The sequence below is a fragment of the Periplaneta americana genome, chromosome 9 (genome assembly GCF_040183065.1).
Source record: "Periplaneta americana isolate PAMFEO1 chromosome 9, P.americana_PAMFEO1_priV1, whole genome shotgun sequence".
NCBI classification, from domain to species: domain Eukaryota; kingdom Metazoa; phylum Arthropoda; class Insecta; order Blattodea; family Blattidae; genus Periplaneta; species Periplaneta americana.
This window is the reverse complement of record NC_091125.1, coordinates 58,338,449-58,364,006: the sequence shown is the minus strand read 5'-3', so window position 1 is coordinate 58,364,006 and position 25,558 is coordinate 58,338,449. Positions and strand designations below refer to the sequence as shown.

General features: G+C 35.6%; 1 protein-coding gene across 1 annotated transcript in view; it reads right to left on the bottom strand.

Moving 5' to 3' along the window:
• The window catches only part of LOC138705583 (2-acylglycerol O-acyltransferase 1-like), a 59,139-nt gene that overhangs the window by 7,140 nt on the left and 26,441 nt on the right, over positions 1-25,558 (bottom strand). Inside the window, exons 2-5 of the mRNA XM_069834186.1 lie at positions 24,877-25,111; positions 22,304-22,569; positions 13,572-13,740; positions 4,381-4,559 (exon numbers count right to left, since the gene is read on the bottom strand). Coding sequence (XP_069690287.1) covers positions 4,381-4,559; positions 13,572-13,740; positions 22,304-22,569; positions 24,877-25,111 — 849 coding nt within the window. The remainder of the gene's footprint in view (positions 1-4,380; positions 4,560-13,571; positions 13,741-22,303; positions 22,570-24,876; positions 25,112-25,558) is intronic.

The window sequence follows — 25,558 nt, the reverse complement described above, 5'->3', positions numbered from 1 at the left end:
ATAGCTATTTCCGCATTAGTTGGAATTCTAATAATCCCCAAGCTTAAGAGCCGATCTAAAAATTGTGGTTAAAATATTATAAGCAGAGTGCATAATATTGTTAATGGTATTTTAATATACTTGTACTAGAACGATAGGTGTTTAATTTATTTTATTCATTGAATGTAAATAAATAAGGGTTGAGTTGTTATTTTATATATAGTGCCATGTACTTCTTTTACATTATTAGGAAATATAATTAACATACGTTTACCTTGAAAATATCGGACTGCTCTTGTTGCATCTTTTCTTTCTTAATCAGACAGACTGGCTGTGAAGTTTGCGCTATCAGCTAACATCTTGTTCCCATGTATAGATGATCCAGCATTTGAATTGCTGTCCGTTGTAATATTTTCTTCTGTGTAGTGTATTTAAAGACGAACAGCGACACACAACCACACCATACAAAATTCAAAAGGAGGCAGGAAGTGAAAGATAACCATTTGCCTGCGTACAGTACACTATATAACTTACTCTATATACAAGGACATCATTTTTTTACTAACATTTCTAATATTCTAACTATACCTTTGGATTAACGGTTGAGAGCCGGAAACACCGTTTGCTACCCACTTCCACGACTGGAATTCGATGATACTGGCGTAAAATGCAAACAAATCACTTTACTAGGTATAGGACGGAAGAAAAGTAGTTCATTTACTTAAATATAGCGATTGAGTTTGATGATTTTCATTAGGCTTTTGTTCAATCAAAATACAGTACTGCATTAACAGTAAGTGTTTTTACTCACGAACTGAACTATCCACTCGGAAGTAATCATTATGCAGTGTATATTATACTGTGTACAGCACATTAGCGTACAATATAGAGAATGAAGTTAAATTGAAAAATACTCATAATATGAATATTTAAACACATTCTTGAAAATAGTGGCCGTTCATTTCGATACAGGCTTCAGTTTTTTTTTGTGCATATTATCGCACTATAGACTACTGTACCGAATTCCAATTATCAGTTTCGTCCCTCGTACTAGTAACTCATGTTGAAATAATTCTATACCTACTCTATAAAAGAGTGCTTTACGTACTGTGAATTCAATCTTCACTTCTTCCCGACCAGAAAGGATAAAATTACTCACACATGCTATCTACTGTCTGCCCAGTTGGTTTGTCTCAGGATGGTAGAAAGGGGGGAAATCACGTGATAATTAATTACTTAACGAGACCCTTTTATTTAAGTTATTTTAAACAGTTGAATAATATTCCGTAGACGTCCAATTCCTAACAGAAATTAATGTTTTCAGAAAAGAGCTTAGACAGCCCAGCTACTAGACTTTACAGAGGGGCGAGCAGTAGCGGGTGGGGGGAAACCGGGATGCGACGTAGGCAAACGGACGACAGTACCTGTGCGAAAATATGATTTCATATTGAAAGATCTTTCGTCACTGGAAAACGCGAACATATTTCTGGAACATATTATATTCACTAACTCAGTACTGTTTACTTGTTTACTATGACCGTAAGGCGACTCTGACTACGTACGCGGCCTTGGTTCTGTGTGAAGGACGGTAGTAGAAGGGGTGGGAGTGAAGTACATTCAAAAACTCAGATACAATAAAAATTGAAGTAAAAATAAAATGATGCCCCTGTACATTGTACAGCGCTAAACATGAGCAAGCATGAACAAGCGCAGTGCAGCGACTAGTCTGTTGGGTGTAGGTTCTGCATGCATAACTTTCCTAACTTGCTTTGCTTCATATATATTTCGGCCGAACGGGGGCCTATGGAAGAGAAAGCCGAAGCACGGGTATTCTTATTTTCAACTAGCCGTACCCGTGCGCGTCGCTGCACCCGTTAGAAATAAATATAAAGTAATTACATAATTAAAATAGGACATTTGATCCAGGGAACATTCGTGTTTGATATAAGGATAAATCGTTTATTATGTTACTTAATTTAAATTGTATTTGCATAATTAAAATGCGATCATTTTGATCCAGAGACCACTCATTTGGTCATAAAAATTATTTTAGGAAATACAGGAAACGAATGTACAGAATAGCCTATCAAATTTTCTGTGCATAAGAAGCTATTTTAATATTACCTCTCCTCGATTCACTCAGAATTACTGTAATAACATTATAGCATTATTTCCCTCTAGAGAAACTACACTTTCCAATGGTGAATTAATAATTAATTATACAAATCGGTTAATTTAGCTTCCGATATTACTTCATACAAACACAGAAACATTATCTGTATGCTATCTTTCATAGCTTTCGATTGTTGCTGTCTAAGGCCCCTTATAGACGAAGTCATTTGTTTTTTAATTCATTACACGGCCTTAGATGGCAGTTAATTTAATTTTTAAGACTCATTTATCTCATTAAATATCGGTCCTATCAAACTTTTTCAAGGAATAAAAATATCGAAAATTATTTTTAAAGAAACTTTTGTTATGTAGCATTTTTCACAAAAATCAATAATAAGCGAGATATTTCGATTTATTTAATTCAGGCCCCCTTATAACCGCCCCTTTTAAATAATGTATTTTGAATGCCATATAGCCTAAAATCTAAGTTACAACGAACTTAATTTATATTCCAATTTTCATCGAAATCCGTTCAGCCATTATCGCGTGAAAAGGTAACAGACAGACAGACAGACAGACAGACAGACAGACAGACAGACAGACATACAAACAAAAATTTCAAAAAAGCGATTTTCGTTTTCAGGGTGATTAATTATATATGTTAGGACCAATTATTTTTGGAAAGTCGAAAATTACCAGAAAAATTTCGGCTACAGATTTATTATTATTACTATAGATGTACTTTCACCTCAGAAACTCCCTTTTCGCACTGTGACATCGGTCTGACAATGGGTCCTTGTTAGCAAACACGATAGTAGTTTAGTAATTCAATTGCGCATCCAAGTACCGCCCTTATTATTATCCATATAAACTACTCGGTCCTGACTTTCATATCTCTAATGGTAATTAGTTAGGAGAACTCGGGCGAATATGAGCAGTCAGATAATATGAACAACCGGATGGCTTTTAGATCCTGTGGTATCCGTGAAAATGTTTCTCCTCTTTGTAATCGTTAGTAAGACTGCTTTATAACGTTATTGTGTCATATAACTCGTGCTGCCATGTCTGTAAAGCGGTGATTTTGCGTTTGAAAAGCAAGTCTGTTTGATTATTATGTGAAAATGTGAGCGAATAATTAATTTCAACGTTATTCAAGTGCAGAAAAATAACATTAACCAGAGGTTGAAATAAATTACTGTTCAATATTTTCAAAATGTTGTTTCTACTCATTGTTGCAGTGTATGACGTGTGGTGTTATACAAAGTTTCTTGTGTGCTGCTCTCTAAGTAGAAAAAAGTTAGCTGAAAGTGTAATATGAGTAGGGACAATAAGGGAAATATGACTAACTGGTTTTCAACATGGCTAATAATTGAGCAACTCTTCAGTATCAGCTTTTAACCTGATTTTACACAGTTCTAGTATCAGACATATTGATTAATGGATATAATTAACGTTTATATGACTAAGATAATATGAATTACTTTAGAAATTTCAAATGAATGATATAGAAGTGAAAATCTCAATTCGTGATCAGAAGTAGTTGGTACAATTGATGGAAAGTCTTGTTGCAGCTGTGAGATGAGGGAGTTATTCTGTAAACCAAACAGCAGTTGTGTACTTTGTTCCACGCCAAACTTTGCAAAAGTATTTATCCCCGAATAATAATGGCGATGAGGAATTCGCACCCAAAAAAACTTGGTCCTAAGCTGAAATTAAGGGAAAGAGCTGAACAAATCCTTACTGAACATAAAAAATATGTACCCAAACACAGACTTTCTCTTGATAGAGTACAGCTAAGGGCTCCAGCATTCAGTTCAGCAGAAGACTTGAAGATCAGTCACTGAATTAATAAAGAAGTAGGGTTGTGATGCTTTTTCAAATGTGTCTTTATTTGAAATACTTACGTATCCTATTTCATAACGAAATCTATTGGTAGAAGTGCTTACATTACGTTAAGTAATGTTTGATGTTGTTCTCGCTGTTTAATATGCGAAGTAATCCTGCTCATATATGCCAACCAACCTGACCATATTACCCTGAATATTGGCTATTATGAGCAACATGTAACTACTGAAGTAATTTAATTGGTACAAAAAACGATTAAAGCATTTCTTTCTTAAACGTGTGGCATGAAAACCAGAAGAATAGGCTTTAATCTGGTATATTAGTAAAACATATTATATGCACTTTTTCATAAATTGCTCTTAATATGCTCATATTTGCCCGAGTTCCCCTAAGATTAATTGGAATTATTTTGCTTACTCTTAAATGGCAAGTGATTCGTCTTACCTACTGTGATAAGTTCCCGGCGATAAGGTAATGGTCCATTGCCATAAGGAATAATAGGTGCAAATGTAGTTATCTTCCTGATGAATTCTTGGCATCTTCTAAACCGTGATCCATCGGGATTGTCCACCTGATCATAAATATCTGGCTCTCCAAACGTGACCACGGGTACCAGAGGCGTCCTATTAAAAATTAATGCCGTTAAATGACACACATAGATGAGGAGGCTGTACGAGAGGGGAAAGAATGAGCCAGCAGAAAGGCAGTTTGTTTGAACATGGTTAATATTATACGAGTCTACCGACACGGAAGTTCATCTCAGACCAAAACTTATCTCCCCCCTCCATACCCATTAGTGATATAGCCACGGCACATGTTAAGGGCATAGGACTGATCACATGTAAAGTCATTCGCTCCAAACTCCCACTTCATAAATATTCAACACAACAACAACAACAACATGAGTGGCACCTTCAATAGCTAACTAGCTTCCTAACTTCGTCTCATTAATAAACTAGTTGGCAGGGTACGATAGGATGACCATACAGTACTGACCTTTCTCTTTCGTTATGTTTTCTGTTGTCCTGGAAAATTGTGAACAGGGCGCTAAGTGTCCAGAGTCCCTTTTTCCTCTACTTGAAATAAATTGATGTTTATGTTCAGTTTATTTATTATTGTACGTGTTATTTTAACACTTGTCTCAAAACATGGTAATGGAATGTACTCACAGGGTGACATTATCATCTCTTCTTTCTGCTATCTTTCACATTAGCTTGGTTTTTACCATAGAGCACCTTGTTCTCGGCTTTACATTTCCACTTTTTCTTCCGTAACCTCCCGCTTGCTTCATTGTTCATTTAGCTTTTCAGTGTATAGTTTGTAATTGGTTAAGTTATTTGCAAACGGAAAATCTGAGTGTAGAAAGAGCAACTGTACTTTCTTAAACAATTTTAAACAGAAAGTTCCTTTCTTGAAGGAAGATACCACAACAAAAAAGGCGGGATGTACCTTCTGTCGTTCAACTTTCTGAGTTGACAATGGAAGGTGAGCTGATATTGATTGATTTCACGAGAGCTGGATCTCGGATGGATTCTTGCACTGAGGCCGTTTAGGCTCATTGTATGCCCTGTATGAGATGATTATCTCAGCCCAACGGATGGCCCGAGTGGCATTCGAATCCGGCATTGACAGGCTGACCATCCTTCCTGGACCCTGTAGCATGGGTTATGGGGTAGTGGCAGTATGCCATGGCACCACCAATGAAAGGAACAAATAATAATAATAATATCCTACAAAGGAGTTGTAATTGTTTATTTCTACACATTTTATTTGTATTTCATCTGAAAGAGAGCGCGCTCAGATCGGGACACACACTTGCAGCGTTTTTTCCGAACGTTGGAGCCAGTTTGGTGTGGCACTGTCTGCGTCCATATAACACTGTACCAGTGTTGCCGACACATTAAATTTTTTCCCGCTGAAATGTTGGTGAAATTCCGTTAAAAATCCGCTAAAAATAAAAAAAAGGCTACATAACTAATTATAAAGACATGTTAATAAAATACTAACACAGTATCAACTCACCTGACGTTAAAACAAGAATAATTTGTCATCATCTCCCTCAAATTCAATGTCCTCTGAAGCAGATGTAGTGGGTACGGAATCTGTGGTTCGGTATGCAGCCATTGTACCTATTTTTTGCAAGACGTCTGTCGGAAATTCGTAATCGTGATAGCACTTGTTGAGACGTTTTAGACCGGCTCTTACAGTCAGCACAGCGTTCCCCATAGTTGTTAGTCTATTGCGTAAAGATGTTTTTAAAACATTTAATTGACTGAAAGCCCTTTCCATCTCTGCATTAGACCAGGGCATTACCTGCTTCTAGTTCTACCATGCCCAGAAAAGTAGAAACAATGCGAGATTGCCCATAAGAAAAATATAGAACACACACAGCTAACAGTTTGGTGACACTTATGTCAGTAGATTCGTCCAGTAACACACTGAAATATTCATGCCCTATGTCCTGTTTTAATTCCGACTTGAAATGAGGGAAAAGAATATTCTTTATAATACCGCTACACTTCGTACGATGAATACGCATAATGGAGGCGTGGTCCGCTCATTTAAAACACTTTTTCGTTAGATTGCAGAGGTAATCTACTGATCTTATTGCGCAGTGATTCACAAGAAACAAAGTTAAGGCAGCTTCATAAGTGCGCTTAACTACGGGAAATTGCGATATAGATTGTCTTTCTCAAGAGAACGGCTTGGCAGCATTTAAATGTTTTTTACTTTTACGATGATTGAGAATATCTGACAATCTTGAATTAATATTAGACTGACAATATCTACATCGCGCAATTGTTGGATTCGTCGGTACTTCAACCAACCAGTCTTACTTCGTTCGAGAGCCAATCGTTTCTAAATTTTTGTGTATATTTGTTAACAGTTTCTTTAGGCATTGTGACACTAATAACTTGTAATAATTTAAATTCACGACAACACTTTAGAATGATAGTAAAAATGCTAGTGTAATGTATTAAATAATATTAACTCTGCATGTTTCACGCACACAGCACCATATAAGACTTTACATTCCCGGTTGAAAGATGAAACTGAGTACAGAAATGTTGACCAGAATTAAGACAATATTGTTTATTTATTTTATCATGAAATTGCTTCCTATGATGGGATGGTTTCAACATACTGTTTCGAATATTTGTGATTTTATTTGCCAAAAATTTCTTGTAGGCGGGATTTAAGTTAATTCACTTCACATTTCTCATGGGAACAGCGAAATTTGGATTTCAGAAATTAATGCAAGAACAGTTCTCGTTTCCAGCAACTAAAAGTGCAATTTAGCACGTTTTATTGCATTTGTACGTGACTCTCCAAGTGTACAGAGACCCAGACATAGTGTCTCCTAGCCACTCCTAGTCTTTCAGTGAAGTCAGCAAAATATCAAGGAAGGGTACCTTTGCTATAACAAGATCTATGCTTTTTGTGGGTGGGAAAGAGGTGTGCAGGCATTGGTATAGCATCAATATACTCGGAGACAAACCTTAGAGAGACTTTTTCTAAGAAGTAAAAGTTGCACCCACTTCTCTCACACTAGCCGACAAAGGAAATGCAATAAAATCCTTACTTGTCTAACTGAATTTTTAATTTTTTACCCGCAATTAACCCCACCTTCATTCATTGTCTAGATTCTATAGAGTGTAACCTGCAAGATGTGTTTCTTCCGGCGACATGGTTTAGTAAAGAAGCTAAATGGACCAGGACCTTATTAACATCTAAGATAAACGTTCAATATAAAAAGTGTCTTTTAAAACTCTATTCATTTAAATTAGTGGAAAATCCGTTGAAAACCTTTGACACACACTACAAAATCCGTCAAAATATCCGCTATCCGCTAAATGCAAATTTTTCCCTCTGACAACCTTTAAAATCCGTCAAATCTAGCGGAAATTCCACTGAGTTGGCAACACTGTCACTGTACAAAAGGCTACTGACTCAAGTTTATATGCGTTTCTTATGGCAGACACTGAGCCGAATTCAATTTGACTCGGTAGTTAACATTCCGCCCGCTAGAGAGCAGTAATGCAGAAATTTTGCTAGATGGCAGGGTTGTTGGAGACGTTAGGCAGGGAACCATCAAGCGCAGACTTGCACGAAAAGACAAGTTAAAGTTCCGCACCAAATCTTAATGTAAAGTTACCAATTCAAAACTAATGCACACAACTTGGATTGGAATGTGTAAATTATTATCCATTTAACTATATTGAATGCGGAGATAGTCAGTCATGGTTCTTTTTACAAAGATATTTTTTTTTTCGTATTATGTAACACTATTTGTTAATTTTGTGTAATATTAGTTTTATTTTGCGGCAACTAAATATTGCTACACTGTTGCTAGTGTTGATGCTTTTGTTAAACAATACATGATATCTGTGCAGGACATGAACAAGTGTTTTTCAGGCAGCTGCCATGGATTCATTGGCCTGTTTAAATAAAATGCAAACGTGTTCATTTATTACTTATATCATTGTTCATTTCGTGTGTTTTTGCCAGTAATTTTACTAGTTATAAAAGTTATTTGTCTTTGATTTAACAATACGGTACTGAGAAAGTTTTACATTATCTGTCTTTGTAAATTTCGTTATTAGTTTCGGAAATGTTATTGTAACTGTTATTATGTGCATTATTAACTGCACACCTGTAAAATAACTGGTTTAATATATTAATGTTTTATTTAACATAATGTAAAGCTGTGATTATCACCTTTCACTAGGGTGATTTGCGTGCAACTTTTTTTTTGGCACCACCACCAGAATGCCTTACCAGCCGCCACTGCCCTGTAGGTAAGGTTCCATCGGCTAGTGACGAGCCTGGTACATAGAGCCCGGAGCCACAAATCCTTAGAACTAGATTAGCATCGGAAACCTGTATTACTCCCAGACATCACTCCAGTCTATTTGTACTATTACAGAAATGAGGGTGAAATGGAGAGTGTTGGTGGAATGAAAGTAGAAAATGAAAGTAGCCCGAGAAAACCCCCTCTGCAACCTTTGTTTTATCCACCACAAATTCCACCCAGACCTGATCGAGTATCGAACCCTAGCCGCCTGGATGCAAGGCTAAGCGCTAGCATTGTACCCACTACACAGCGAAGCTGATATTAAGTAGCACATTAAGGAAAAAACACAAGCTTGCAGTTGCCGTTAGGACTTCCAGTCAGTGTTACTCGTACTTCATTTGTAAGTAGCAACGGTGGACAACCAACTGAAGAAGATAAACGTATTGTTAGTGAGGAAGGCGTGTTTGTACTGTGTTTCTCATAGCAAAACAACTATTCTTTTCCCTCAATGTACTACACGTCTGAAATTATCACGAAACTATTTGAAAATAAATAAATTCACATGCTCCAGGACAAAGTAAGAGTCATAATTAGTGAACGTTTTATCAACTGACGCAAAACATTAAATACAATCAGAACTTAAAACTGTCAGAGCTTAAAACTGCCAAGTTTATGTCTCTGATGTTTGATGCTTGAAATCATAAGAGTTTAAAAGTAGTGCCAGTTTTTGGAGTAATTCTATTACATACCTGAAAAAGTTGCGTTTTATGCAGATAATAATACTAACATTAGTGGGTATAAGAGAAGAACTGAACATTGTGCTGGAAATGAATATTCAAGGGATTAGTTGTCCTGCTCATGTAGTGCACAGTGGTGTACAGATGAATGCAGATGTTCTTCCTGTTGATATAGGAACAATAGTACCGGTAAATAAAAAGTTTCAGTACTTTCATGTTTGTATAGCAAGGGTGGTGTTGTTGTTTAGTCAACTATCCGAAGAGAGCTCTGAACCTCACAAGTGATACCAAGAAGGTACCACTTATGAGGCAACTAGGACAGAAGATAATGGGTAGAGTAGCCAGTTCCTTTCCCCCCTCCATTGCATACATCGCCGATTAGCTGCATATTACACTAGTCAGACTTCAGATGCATACAAACAATTGTTCTTCCTCTGATACATACCGTCAAGTGAGATGTACTGCCTGATAATAGATGTACATATCAACCAGAACCTCAACCAGAGGACAAGCAAGGAATTATTTCGTCATTTTGTTTCTATTGGTTATAAGCCGTTCTTATGCAGTGTTAAAACTAGAGAGCTGTCATTGCTGCCAGCAGTTATTAGGGCTATTGTTATGTATGATGCTCTGAAATCATACTTAATGTCTCAGAACAATAGATTCCTACTTCGCTGAAACAATAATTTTTTTTGAGAACCCGCCGTCTCTTCTTTGGCTTCTCTTTATTCAGTAACTAGATGAAAGCACCCGGTGTTGCGCGGGTTGACCTTTTCGTCTCTGTTTTTAAATTAAACTGCTTCTTAGACTTTTCGGAAATCTCAGGAACTACAGTATGGACAACTAAAACGAATTGTCTTTACTAAGCTTTCCTCGTCCATAAAGATGAATCTTTACATAGCGTCACTTACATCAATTAATGAACTTCTTAGCCAAATGCCTGTAAAGGATTAACTCAATTTAAATCAACTGTAGACCAGGCAACGAAAGGAAACATTTCAACACGTGCCTTACGTTCAAACGTGTTTTTAATTTGTTTGTATATTATATACACATATCTATCTGTTTATTTATTTTAGCATAGTTAAGGCCACCAGGCCTTCTCTTCCACATCACCAGAAATACAAATAAAATAATGTTAAAAATCAAACTATAAACGAAGTAAAACCAAATGAAAATACATAGAGGCTACAGCCACACAAACTTTAAAGGAGTTAGCATTATCATGAAGTTCAGGAAAACAAAAACATACCCCTCGGTCCCTAAATGCCCACTTAGATTTGTCTTAATGTTCTACGGATCTTACATTTTATCTCTGCCGGTCAGTGACCTTTAAATTCAAATGGCTTCTCAAGGTATTAAAAAGCATTATAAACTTTGTGCCGTCTGTGCCCGAGGTTGCGGGTTCGATCCTAGTGTGTTGCTAGGAAGCTGCAGAATTTGTTTTACAGCACTTCGAATCATATTATCGGTCTTATTTACAAACTGTTTTGGAATTTTACTGGCACGGGCTGTTTGAAGAGGATAGGTAAGAATCTGTGCGATAAATTTATTTATTATAACTAGTTTCTGGTGAGACTGAAGCAAATGAGTTGTAGATAGAGTATACAGTTATTTCGGAGCTTGTCTAATATTTTTTGTTCGTCAAATACTAAGGCTTGGTTAAATGTAACGCTTAAATATTTAATTTTTTGATCTGAAGTAATACTATCAATGCTGCCAAATGCCGTATGAATGACGTCGCTAGTAAATTGTCCATTTTCAATAACGATTGCCTTAGATTTCACTGGATTTATTTTGAAATCTTTTTCTTGCAAATTGTTGATAACCATAGTCATTAAAACATTAGCAGCAGCACTATCTTTACCAATAATGACAAGATCATCAGCAAATCCTAATATCGTTACAGAATACTTGTCGGGAGTTAATCGATAATCATAAGTATCTACTACATCTCTTTCAGTTAGGTCATTTAGAATATGGTCAATGCTCATATTAAACAAGAATGGTGAAACAGGATCACCTTGCATCTCCCCTCTTCTTAATTGAATTGCTGCAGTGTGTTTACTCCCAACTTGAATGCAGGTAGTATTATTTACAAGCATGTTAATTAATAATTTTTGTATCCTGAGAGGCAGCGCAGAACTTTGAATTGTAGGTATCAGATTGTCATGCCCTACGCCAGCGTTGTCAGACACAGCCTAAACGGAGCGGAGCGCTCCACTATGCCTGTTCCGAGCTCCGGTGCTTCCACAACATAAGCAGTTCAAGCTCCGACTCTAGCTCCACAACTGCTTTTGGAGCTTACAACTCTGACACTACTGCCCTACGCTATCAAGTGCCTTGCTAATATCAAGAAAAATTAGGCATGCCGAAGTCTTATTAGAAGTAGCTGATCGCAGAATTCTATCTACTATGTTAATATTAATGAAGAAAACCTCTCCGGCATGGATTAAGATTTACAGTGTTTCTGATCAAGGAGTCTAAAGTCTTGGATATAACTCTGTGCAGAACAGATGAAATGCTAATTGGATGCAACTTGTCAAAGTGTAGAATATCGCCACCTTTATGAATCAAAATTGCTCTAGCTTCTTTATACGTTTCAGGAACAAAATCTCTCTTTAACATTCTATTCATTATCTTGGCTATTATCGATGCTGCAACTGGGTCTTTTATGGTCTTCATAATTACTTTATCAGGACCAGACCTTGCATCCACTACAATTTTGTTAATTGTGTATATATTAATTCTTGTGTTATTTCTAAAGGTATTAATGATTCATCAGTATGTATGGAATTATAATTCTCTTTTATGGGGTCGGTAATTTCAAATATACTACGAAAATAATCTTCATTTTCTGCAATATTATGTTTTACGCAATTTTCATCATTACGATTTAGAATTTTTCTAACAGCCTTTTTCACTTGATAAAAATAATCAAATTGAAATTTTTCATAATCAAATTTAGCCTTCCGTCGTAATCGTTCATTTTTGAAAGCTATTTGGGGATTTGTTGAGGTCTTATACTTTCTATTGTTATTACGAAAGTTTCGTTTTTCTCTTGCTTCAATGTACAGTACCTTTTAGTTGGATTTTTGGGACCTAGCAATAATTCTATTGCGTTAGCTAGAAATTCTACAAATTCAGAAATATTTTCACAGAATTGTATATCATCCATTTCAGTATTAAATTTTCCTTCTCAGATTTTTAATTTTTCTTTATATTTTTCGTATTTTTTTTTTTTTTTTTGTACTTACAGTTTGTGAAGCAGTATAATTTGAACATTCCTCAGCCAGACTAGATGAAACAGATTGTAAGGTTGGAGTTGTTATCAACTTCCGATATTCTTCAGGATGAGCTTTGTTTATATGAATCCAATGCCCGCAATAGGGACAAGGCTGTCTCGCATCACTTACACTAGATGATGTGGAGTCATTCATGAGTAATCTTGAGGCAGCAGAAGACGTCGTAGAAGTCATTTCAAGGTCAATAATGTATACAGAAAATAACTGGGTAGAAAAAACCAGCCCTCAAATTGAATACTAATTCACATATCACAATAATCACGCTTATTTTCCAACACTTATATGAGACACAGCACAGCTTCTCAATCTACTTTGTCCTTTCCTTCACGCGCAGGTAGGTTTCACGAGATAACAAATGGCCTATATCATAAATATAAGCATCAACTGGTGTGGTATGGGCGAAGAGAAGAAAATCATGTATCAAATTCAATTGGTTTAGTGAATGATAAAGGAGGTTATTGATACATAATATATTTTTAATACATTGTTAACTCCCTTGCATGTCTTAATGCTTTCTGGTTGTGCTAACTGATGCGTTACATGTCAACAATGTGATGTAGAAACATGTATTCATCTGAATAGAAACAGTCCTGTTATATTGTATTTTATGTTTTGAAGATGAGTTATTTAATAACTCGGCATATTCGCAATCATACTCACAATCATATAAACTTCTAGAGTCTAGACACCCAGCCAGGGAATCGAATCTGGGACCTCCAGATCTGGGAGTCAGCATGCTGACCACGAGATCACGAAGGCAGTTGATATTGGTGAAGTTTACCCACTACTTCCACTTACCCATGTTTCAAAGCCATCTTCACAAAACCTTTACGTTGTTTCAGAAAAAATAGGTACTGTCCAGGTCGACTACGAAGTGATTCGGCAGCTCCTCCTACAATAAGCACCAGCACCGAGTTTGGTCTGCTTAACACATTGCTGATACTTTTCGGGGTTGCTGGACAAAAACCTGAAAAGATAGCATCGTTTACATTAAAATAAGAATTGTTAATATGTTACTCATTACACTCGTGTCACTATATCTCTCAGTTTTCATTTAACTGCGTAATTGCCGAGATATGACCTGTGTATACAAGTTTGTACCAAAAACCTTGAGAATAATTTTGACATGCAAAAGAATACTCTTCCTGAGAAAAGTGAAATAGGTAACTGTCTGTAGTTCTGTATAAAAAAATCACCACCAGCTAAACTCCCGCGAGCCGAAGGTAGGCCGATACAAATACTACTACATAGCATTCGAACAACGAAAAGTATGACTTTACGTCTGACTAATAAAACTTTGTATTTTTTTTAAATTGATTTCATTTATAAATTATTATACATTTCTATATTAATTAATATGATTTAAGTTGCTTCTGAAATACATGAGAGGTTTTTAACGACATTAAAATGAAATAAAGTACATATCATAATTAAATTTCCTTCATTTAAGACATGCTTTAAAAGTATTGTTATAATTTCGTTGCTTACGCAAAATTTTGAGAACGACAGCACCTATCACGATGGGAACTGTCTCATTTGATTCGTTATTAACTCAAGAAATTTGCAAAAATATTAAACATTTGAAATATTTGTTTATACATTTTATAATTTAACAAATATAAATAAGAAATGCGTATAAAGAAGGGTTATGTTTTGTTGGTAAGCTTCAGTTTTTTTCGTTAATCATGATATAGGCGTACCGTCAACCGGGTATACTTTACACAAGGGCGGTAACTTTACACATTTCTAGAAAAAATGTTTAGATGGCCGTACATTACAGACAATGTGTAGCAACTCCGTGGAACTGATTCTGTGTGATAACAGCACATGTGTGTAGTAGTCTGAAGTGTGTGCCATTATTAAAGCTGTTATACACCATTGTTGCTGGTGAATTTCACGAGGCAAGTATTTTTACTCTTTTTTTCTATGTGTAAAAACTTTGTGTTGTACTGAATAGTTCAGTTCATACATTCAATTGTGACTAGTATTGCATGAAATTATGAAGCTTTCGGACGCGGGAAATGACTGCCTGACCAGTTTTTTGTTACATGTGCTACCCTGCGAGAGGGAAAACAAGAATGATAACCTAATGTACCTCTGAACGGGGCAACTTTACACAATGTGAAGTGTTTATGGACACTAATTAAAAATAAAAACTCTTTTTAATATGATGTATAATGTCACTATTAATGGTGGTAGGATCAATTCCCGTCAATGATAGGGGAAAATAAATGACTTTCAAACAGACAAGGTCGTTACTTGTAGATTATTATTATCAGTACTATTATCATTATTATTTTAAATAATCCGTGGCACGTCAGCTCTGAAGGATCAATGCCAGTTGAATCGGCTACTGCAACTAGTAGGTAGCAGTATAGTCATGTGGTTAGCATGACGCTATCCCTCAACCGTTGGACCGTCACCAGGTTCTGAAAAGGCTTCCTACAGCACCTCCCCAGGAAAATCACAATGTAGCAGCACATTCATGAACAGCATATAACCATTTATTGTACTGTTATTACATTTCTTTACTTTTATATAAAATATTTCATTTTCAGGAATTTACCAATATATTTTGTTCTCACTGTGTTAACTGTAGTGGGCTAATAAATTGCGAAACACATCATATTGTTCAGAAATGTTTTACCTTTCCAATCCCAGTACTTAAAACAGTGCAATGTTGGACCATATTGAACAGAATACTCGATTATAAGGCAAAGTAAATATGTGTGTAAAGTAACCGCGTAAACGGGGCATCTTTACACACGTGATTATTTATTTACAAGTGTGTCATAATGCATATGTACAACCAATAGATTTTCAAATTTACTCAAATTAACCAGGAATATTCATATAAAAATTAATTTGTGTATCTAACTTGATAAACTTCAATTATTTTAACGAATAAGCAAAAAAAGTGTGTAAAGTAACCCCGGTTGACGGTATTAAGAAGGCTTTGGTTTCATTCGTTCAACGCCATTTTATGTGACGCGGGATTTCATTATCGTAGTTATTGCGGCTAAATTACATTGTTGTTTGATAGCGTAGTTGTCTGCACAGCGAATAGGGATTTCAAAGAATGGACACTGAGCGAATTTTCCTGTTTTGTTTCTCTGTGGGCCGGCGTTTAGTTCCACTTTCAAGCGCTAGAGGTCAGTGTAACCGAGCACATGTGAGAGTCCGTGGATATCCAACTTTTCCTTACTTCTCAGTGACAAACTAGTTGTAATAATATTTTTTTGTTTTATAAATAATAAATTATATTGTAAAATGATATTATATTACATTATAAAATTATGTATCAAATTCGTTTAATATTTCTATACAATATAATATAGGTATATGGTTTTACTTCTCATAGGAGTTTTGTTTTTCCATTTTCAGTGCTATCACGTCATTACATATTTTAATTGTTGATGGGGTCAACGTCTCAACTCTCATTATAAAGAAACTCTAGAGTCTATACTATTTCCAATTAAAGATTGAAGTAGACATAAACAAAACCGACATGTATTACTCCGCAATCGCAAGCTAACTACCAAAAAATCCACCAAGGCGCATTATTTTCAGCAAGTGAGCACGCAGGGCAGCCATCATCTGGTATTATTCCAGACAACATTTCAACACATTCATTAAAATAATCCGTAAAATGCTCACAGAGGGTTAATAACAAGACTTACATGATTTTAATAAAGTTAAATTTTTATTAATATAATAATTAGATTCTACTTACGTCAGTGTGTGAACTCGTACACCACTAATCTGAAATTGATAGCGGCTCTATCCCCTCCATATCAGGCACAACCACAACACTTTAAAAGTGTAATTCAGGGATGCGATACGTACTAGTATTTCAGAGCGCGAGCTTTTTAAAGCTCTATCCATAAGCGCGGAGCTTTTCTACCTGAGGCACAAGGATGTACAGCACGTACAACGTTGCAGACCATGACAGATCGCAAGCGAGATTAAAAATAGAGATTTTAATGTTAAGTTTTTATATAATGAACATGGCGGTGAAGTACAGTGTTTAATAAGTGAAAAATATATACTATATTACTTGTAAAAAAATGTCAAACGTCAGTACGAAACACAACATAACACAGATATAGACATTATTCTGGAGAAGAGAGAAATTGATTTCAGACAAGAAATAATGCTGAAAAATTAAGAAAATCCGCGTTTTTTGTTTTTATAATCGTAATTATATTTGAGACTGTTTTAAATGATTTAACCATATAATCATATAGGCCTATGGCCATACATGCGGTGCGTGAGTTGAGAGGAAATTTTTTTTATACTGTTTTTTCGACTTTAAAATTTTAAGCAGTTTACTGAATGAAAAACTCCTTGCACAACAGTTATTGTCATATTGGTCTGAAACTTCTCACAAAGATTAATTATGTTGATAAATAAAATTTAATTAGCATTTGTATGAAATATTTAAATTAAGTTTCTTCGGGAAATATTCATATTTTACTTAGATTAAATATGCTGTAATGGTAAATTCATAAAGTTTAAAAATGTATTGTGTTTCTCTATTTAGACTGATCTCCAAAGCTAATTAATTTTTATCCCCATGACTATTTTCAAGACTTTGAGTAAATATGAATTAAAAATTTTGAAAACTTTGACGCAAGGAGCCATTTTAGTGATGCCAATATAAAATATATTTGAAACCAATATAATTTCAAAACTATTAGACTAAATGACTCCAAATTGTGTACAGATTATACAGTATTGTAGATCTGTTTATATAGTTTAAATTTCACAAATTTTGGCCGAAAATTGTGGAAGTTTTAAAATTCATACATATTCCATTAAATGATTGAACCCAAAAATTACGATGGCTCTTCAATAGCATAATTTTATCAATTTGTTTTTTCGTGTTACGTGCACCTCACAAATCACTCTAAGAAAACTCAATACATAATCACTACTGAAGAGTAAGGACTACATTTTCACAATCACACAATCAATATACTCTATTTCAATCTGTATTGTCATTATTTTTTCAACAGATGCTCAAAAGTACTTAGAGAATAATTAAAGCGATTCACACTTAATGTATTAATAGTAACTAATAAAAAATAAATTTCATGCGAATTTATGTTAAAAAATTTACCAAGAAAGTAAAAAGGATTTATTAACAGCCAAATTATAACATCTAGTTTTTTATTGGTAAATTATAATATTGATTGGGAAGCTTATTATATAATTTCATCCCCATAACAGAATAGTTTGTGTTAGTCTTATGTAATCTGAAGTATGGAATATTAATTTGTTCACCATTTCTAATTTGATGACCACTAATGAGTAATTGTCAGTATTATGTCTAGTGTAAAAGACTAGATCGTATATATACATATACATATACATATATATATATATATATATATATATATATTCTTTTACTAAGTTATTTTACGACGCTTTACCAACATCTTAGGTTATTTAGCGTCTGAATGAGATGAATGTGATAATGCCGGTGAAATGAGTCCGGGGTCCAAAACCGAAAGTTATCCTGCATTTGCTCATATTGAGTTGAGGGAAACCCCTGGAAAAAAACTTCAACTAGATAACTTGCTGCGACGGGAATCGAACCCTGGCCACCTGGTTTCGCGGCCAACGCACTAACCGTTACTCCACAGGTGTGTACTAGAAAGAAAAATAGGCGCATTTTAAATAATTTTGTGAAACGCAAGTTACTAGATTCTTTAACAAATTACAAAACTCTTGATAACTCTGTGCTTGTATATTCGATACGCTTTTCCCATGTTAAACTGGTGTATATAAAAAGTCCTAGAAATTTTGTATAACTTTGTCTGTTGTTCTTATTTATTAGATTACTTAGGCTGATATTTATGTTAGTCTTTTTTTGATAAGAAATAATACATTGCAAGCTACTATGTGTTTTTCTAATGATTTGAGAACACTGGAGGTATAGCAAATACTCTCCAATGATAATACTGGAAAGTTCCCGGTAAAAGTGGCGAATGACTCACCAGTGCTGTCTAGCGGCAGGGATTGTAGGCAGCGAGGATGACGTGACGATTAGCGCGATGAACTGTGATATGAGTTTTGTTCTTCAACAAACACGTGATGTCGTAAGGATTATTCTCATTATAGTTGCACACAATGTCAGTTAAATGTGGAATTTGTTTGTTTTAGAAACTACGCTTAGCTGCTAGATCTTTCATCAGATTTTCAAAAGATAGAGATAGAGTGTAGTCATGTAAACACCAGTAGAATGTTACTTTTCTATTACAAGATTATTATTATTATTATTATTATTATTATTATTATTATTATTATTATTATTATTATTAATACTGCTTCTACTACTACAGTTATTTGCATTTGTCTTTTAGGTGTGCCATACCCATGTAGGTAAATAACTGCAAAGGACAAGGACTGAAGTCCTAGACGTTAGTTAGTGAGGTTTAATAGGGCGCGTCAGCTACTATCGCTATTTGCGGCCTTATCTCAAATTCTTAAAAAAAAAAAAAAAAAAAAAAAAAAACACAAGCAATATCTTAAGCAAAAAACATTGTCATCAGTTCTAGGCGAACCGTTTAGATTAGAGGGACAGAATATTCGTACAAAAATATCACAGAATATATTCAGATCACTTTAGATTATAGGACTTCAATAACTAACACTTTGGAACATCAGGAATAAGTGAAAATAAAGTGTAATAAATTGGAAAAATATACTGAAGTTTCAAATCAGTTGTAGGATTGTTAATTTTTAATATTTTCTTTTTAATAACAGACTGAAGGTAACAATTATTCATTCACTAAATTTAACAGCTTCTTCTTCCGAAGATGTGGGTCAAAATCAAAACACAATGAAAGAGCCACGAAGGCCCCAGAGAAACGTATTAGATCTTGCATCGAGGAGGCTGTTGGTTCTCTGATATCAGACAGAAACGACGGACGATACTTCTCTACCATGTAATTAGATAGTACATTAGCAATTACATAATATTCTCTATGCTAACTGAATCAGTTACCAAACTGCATAAATCTACTTTACTTTCTTCATACAAGACACAATTTCTTTATAGTTTCTCCGTATACAAAAATTGAAAGTCTTGACTTCTTTTTTAACCAAACAGTGTGCGTTGGGATGCGTAACATAAAAATGTGAATTGTTGATTTTGTGAAGAAAGTGGACTCATGTTTTTTTCATAATAAGTGATTCAGGTAGTTATTCGGACAAAATAATTTGCCTAGCCCTATACTTTAAAGGCATTATTAATATTTCATTAATAAAGTTCATTTTTTTACGATTAAAGTATTCCTAAAAGATGAAAAATTTCTCAAGTGTAAATGAAAGCTCCGAACACAGCAAATTCAAACTCTGATTTAATTAAAATTGTTTAAGATGGTGAATTCATTATCCCCAAGTGCGCTTAAAAAGAAGCAAATGTGGAGACGGTATTCCAGTTACGACAAAAGTTTTGCCGCAACATTCCATTATTGCTCACCTCAAGGCTAAAGGTTTTTAAGATGAAAATTATGTTTGTCAACAGTTAGATCTCTCCAAAATTGACTTCATGAATTTGATATAGGCCCCGGTATAAATCCCACCATTTTACAGTTCATTATTAATAATAAAATCGGATATTCCATCACTGAATGAAAACGTTCTGTTATTGTTGTAGATGAAATGTCTTTGAAGGAAAATATAACTTATAAAGCTAAAGCACACACTTCGAATGATTCATTGAATTAGATATAAATAGACCTAATCAACAAACTTGAACTGACGTAAAAATTTCAGAAGTACAACTTGCAATGGTTTTCATTATTCGAGGAATGTGCAAAAATGTAAAGCAAACTATAGGTTATTTTCTTTCAAAAGGTACCATGCTTGCAGAGATTTTAAAATCACATCTGCTTGATGTAATAGATAACATACAAGATATATGCTCTATCCCTAAAGCAGCAACTGTGCCAGTATCTTCACTGACAAATATTTTAATGTACTAATAAATTGTTGCATCAAAATAAAATGGTTAACCACTAGCTAAGAAACGAAATAGGCGAAGTATGAAAGCTTCTAAAGACACGCACAACTAAATCATAATTACATTTGAAAATTCGAGAATCGTGTCATTTCATTTTTATTCCAATAACTTTGTAACTTCTTATTAATTAAAAATGTTGTTAACACTGTGACTCTAAATAATGCTATTGCTTTACATTTTATTATTGACATCACAAGCACACCTCTCCGCTTTTCCTCACGTAACCCAGCACGCCGCACGGAGTGTATTAACAATCCAAGCCGCTAGATAGGAGCACAGTCACTTTTCGCCGCCGCTTGCAATGCTAAACGGGGAAGCTTTCCAGTATTATTGTTAGAGAGTATTTGGGTATAGGTCATTCGGTATCCCGTGATACCAAGTGCTTGTGTGTGTCTTAGCTTACAGTACGAACCTTATGGTGGGGGTAAGCGAGCTAGCTACCTGCAAGTGGAAGTGTAGCTAGGGAGGGAAGCTTCTCAGTCCACTTCTTTTCCCTTACGCACAGGTAAGTTTCACGAGATACCGAATCGCCTGTATTACTCATTCATGTATAGTACAAGGTATTGTCTTTTTTCTAATTGAAGGGATGAGAATGAGATAGTCCAAAGCCACATTTTTAACAAATAAGTTATTTTTGTGTGAGTTCATTTCTTACACGTATGGAGAAGCTACTAGTAAAATATTGTAAAAATTACACAAGAAATGACGTAAGTATACGCCGAAGAAATTATGATACCGCACCTAATATCATTGGACTCTAAGGGTGCTATGCATAGACACTTCGCTAGCCCGCGCTACAAGCGTGCTAAACTAGCCTCGGCTATCGAGTCATTACTTGTACAGGATTCATATCATATATCATATCGCTAACACTGGTTTATGAATACGAAAAACATTAATTCGCTGATCATCCATCGGAAACCCGCGCTAAGAATGTCTATGAATATGGCTCTAAACCTTTAATATGGTGTCCTGTAAAATTTCGTCTGTGTGGCTTAGGATTATATCATTCTCATGCCTTCAGTTGTTTGAGATATTGTATAACCTATCGTAGTGTGTTTTTTTATACATGGTTTAATTTATGCGGAAAGTGAAAGAAAATCCGACAAGTCATTTCGAACTTTTCGTAACAAGAAATTAGTCAATTGTTTGAGAACAATCTTCAAAAATTTCAAAAAAGTATTGAAACAGGAGGATACTTTGTGTCCTGAGACAAACCTGTGATCCACTTTTACTGATTTTAAGCTGTTTATAAACGTTTTTTCCGTTAAGCAGATTTTAAAAAGTAAAGATACAGTATAACCACAGAAACGGCGACTAACTTCGTGGTAACTGTGTAAGGCGTAAAATAGTACCGCTGAGGTTACGATATGAAGACAGTTTTATATATGGAGGACCCTGTGTTATTATAGATATTACGTTCTGTGCAATTTTATCGATGAAGACATAATTAACGTATAAAGTGGCTTTCACAAGTAAGCTAATTGCCATCACTTACCAAGAGCATGTCCTAATTCCCGGACGTAGGGTAATTTAAAATGGTAAGTCAGAGTAGCCAAATAAGATTTGTGATTTGGGAAAACTTCATCCATTTTGTTAGCATCAGTAATGAAGTTAATGGCAGTTCCAAGGCCCAGAACGCCATGTGGAAAAACACAAAACATATAACTCAGATTCGGATCCAATTCGGCTGTTTTTACTAGACGAACAGGAAAATAGTCGCGGAAATATCTCCAAATGGCCAATCCTCTTACTCGCTGAGATCTGTAAGCAGAAAATTATATTAAAACTAAAATGTAAAACATAGGTCGTCTGACGAGCAAGTGCATTCTGAGATCATTGGAGATGCTATATTTTGTTATATGTTTATTTTTTAGGTATCACGTTGGTAAAGGTGGCGAATTGAGATTTACAAATAAGGGGATATTATTCATCAGAGTACACCTGAGGTGAAGAATGCACGCAATAATGAAGCAGCGTTTAGTTCGTATTCTTAATCTCATTGTTACTGAATTCGACATAGCCTATTTCAATAATCAGAATACTTTATGAATATACACTCAGCGGGGGGGGGGGAACCAGGCCACCTAAAGCTACTCAATTTTTTTTTATGATGTGAGAATCCGAAAACCCATTATGAAATGAAGAAAACATTGCTTTCCAGGAAACAAACTCTTTCTATGACTTGTGTTATTATTTTCAACGCCAAAAAGCCACCGGCGTGGCTCAGTCGGTTAAGGCGCTTGCCTGCCGGTCTGAAATTGCGTTCGGGCGCGGGTTCGATCCCCTCATGGACTGATTACCTGGTTGGGTTTTTTCCGAGGTTTTCCCCAACCGTAATGTAAATGCAAGGTAATCTATGGCGAATCCTCGGCCTCATCTCGCCAAATACCATCTCGCTATCACCAATCTCATCGACGCTAAATAACCTATAGTTGATACAGCGTCGTTAAATAACAAAAAAACTAAAACTTCAACGCCAAACAATGGGTATAATTAAAAGGTGTAAAAACTTACATATTGTATCAATTTTCTTCCAAATGTTCAACTGGTTTTGTGGCCACCTAGATATTGCTAATAGCAGGTATTGCCTCCCCGTGATTGAATGACTGCTACCATTAGTCGATTCAACCTTTCGATCAGATTCTGGATGTCAGTCTGGTCGATGCTATTCCATTCTTCACTTAGAACATTTCGGAGCTGCTGTAAGTTGCTGTGAGGAGGTAGACGACTTCTAACTCGCTTCCCTAGATTTCCCCACACATGTTCAATATTGTTTATATCAGGACTTCTTGCTGGCAATGCCATCCTATTCAATGCAACGTCGTGAAAGACTCACACATGTTCAATAGGGTTTATATCAAGACTTCTTGCTGGCCATGCAGTCCTATTCAATATAACGTCGTGAAGGAACTCATCCACGATTCTTGTAGCATGAGGGCAGGCATTATCATGCATTAACAGGAACTCTTCACCAATAAGTGGGGCATATGGTACCACATGTTCAATTAGAACCTCTTCGATGTATCTTGGAGCAGTCAAAGCACCTCTATTAATGCAAGTTATCTGCGAGCTTCATACGAAATGCCACCCCACACCATTACTGATCCATCTTGGAAACTGATACGTGAACTGAAGGTACATGGAAAAAAACGTTCTCCTATCCACAGTCTTTCACGTCCATCTGAAGATCGTAAACTAAATCTCGATTCATCTGTGAAGAGCACTCTTCGTCACTCCCCCAGATTCCAATTAGCATGATTTTGAGCAAAACGTAATCGTTCAACACGATGTTGCTGGAGCAATTCTGGGCCTTTAGCTGGTCTTCTGAATTTCAGCTCAGATTCAACCAGACGTCTTCTTATAGTTCTCTCACTCACGTTAACTTTTCATATTTTCAGGAGGCTCTTCTGGTCTTAACAGCTGTGGAATGGCGATCTCTTAACGTGTTTAGAACAATAAAATGGTCGTCAAAAGCCAAAGTTACTCGTTTTCTCCCTGAACCGGATATCCTGGAATAACCTCCTATCTCTCCCGTTGTACGGTGGATCGAGGAATCCCAAGAACTGCAGCCACATAACGCTGACTATTCCCATCTTGCATCAATGCAACCACTTTTGCTGAATCGGTAGGACTTAGCAAGATTTGTATACATTGAAGTACTCCAATAGTGCTTCAAAAGAGCTCACCAATCTGTAGACTTCTTCAGTTTTGCTTGAAAGGAGTCTGACAAGTTTACAAACAATATTGAAAGAAGAAAGATTATTATTTTCAGATAATTGTTGGCTATTACGTATTCAGTATTGCATTTTTAAGTGTCACAAAATAAATGAATGACTAAATGAACCTCAGCACACATACAATTGTGGAAAAAAAACTACAATTTTCAAAAATTTTAAAGAAAATGTAGGTGGCCCGGTTTTTTTTTATGTGCCATATTCTTAGTAGTGCGACAGTTGATTCGAGACCATAGAAACTCGGTTCGAAAAATAAAGAGATTTAAGAGATCGTCGCTTCTTTATGTGATATCCTCTGAATTTTAATTGTTATATTTTAACGTAAGTTTATTACCTTCTTTCCAGCGAGTCTCTTGAATCATGATCATACCACACCCATACAAAATACAGGAGAAGGAGAGGATAGTATCGTGTACATAGCAATATGTACAAGGTGAGACAACTTGAAACCACCAAGCCTCCGGTACATACTATCATGAAAATGATGCATGATAGCGTCTGCAGGTGCCAATTCGATCTCGAAGGTAAAGAATCTGTCCTCCTGTCCATAACATCTATAACAATTTCACCTGAAACACAGGGAAACTTTATAGAGTTGTCGTTGAAATAAATAAATCTGACTTGTAAATATAATGCGGTATGCGCCAAAACAAACAGTACTGAAATTCTTGCACTGATACTGCGCATGTACAGTACGATTATTTAGTCCTGACAGTCGCCGGAGATGTGCGCCTGGGTCAGGCGAGTCCATTTAGTTACGCCAAGGGGTGTTTGGATTAGTCACTCGCTTGCCTTCGGAGCGATCGGATGTCACACGTGCGGTAGAGCGGTATGTTTCTCATCATCATCATCATCATCATCATCATCATCATCATCATCATCATCAGCAGCAGCAGCAGTATCATCAGCAGCAGCAGCCACATGGTTTAAGCCTTGTTTGGCTCGTTCCGGTCTCATGATGTATATACATTTTAAAATTGTTTAAACATCTTTTCCTGGGTCTACCTATGTTTCGT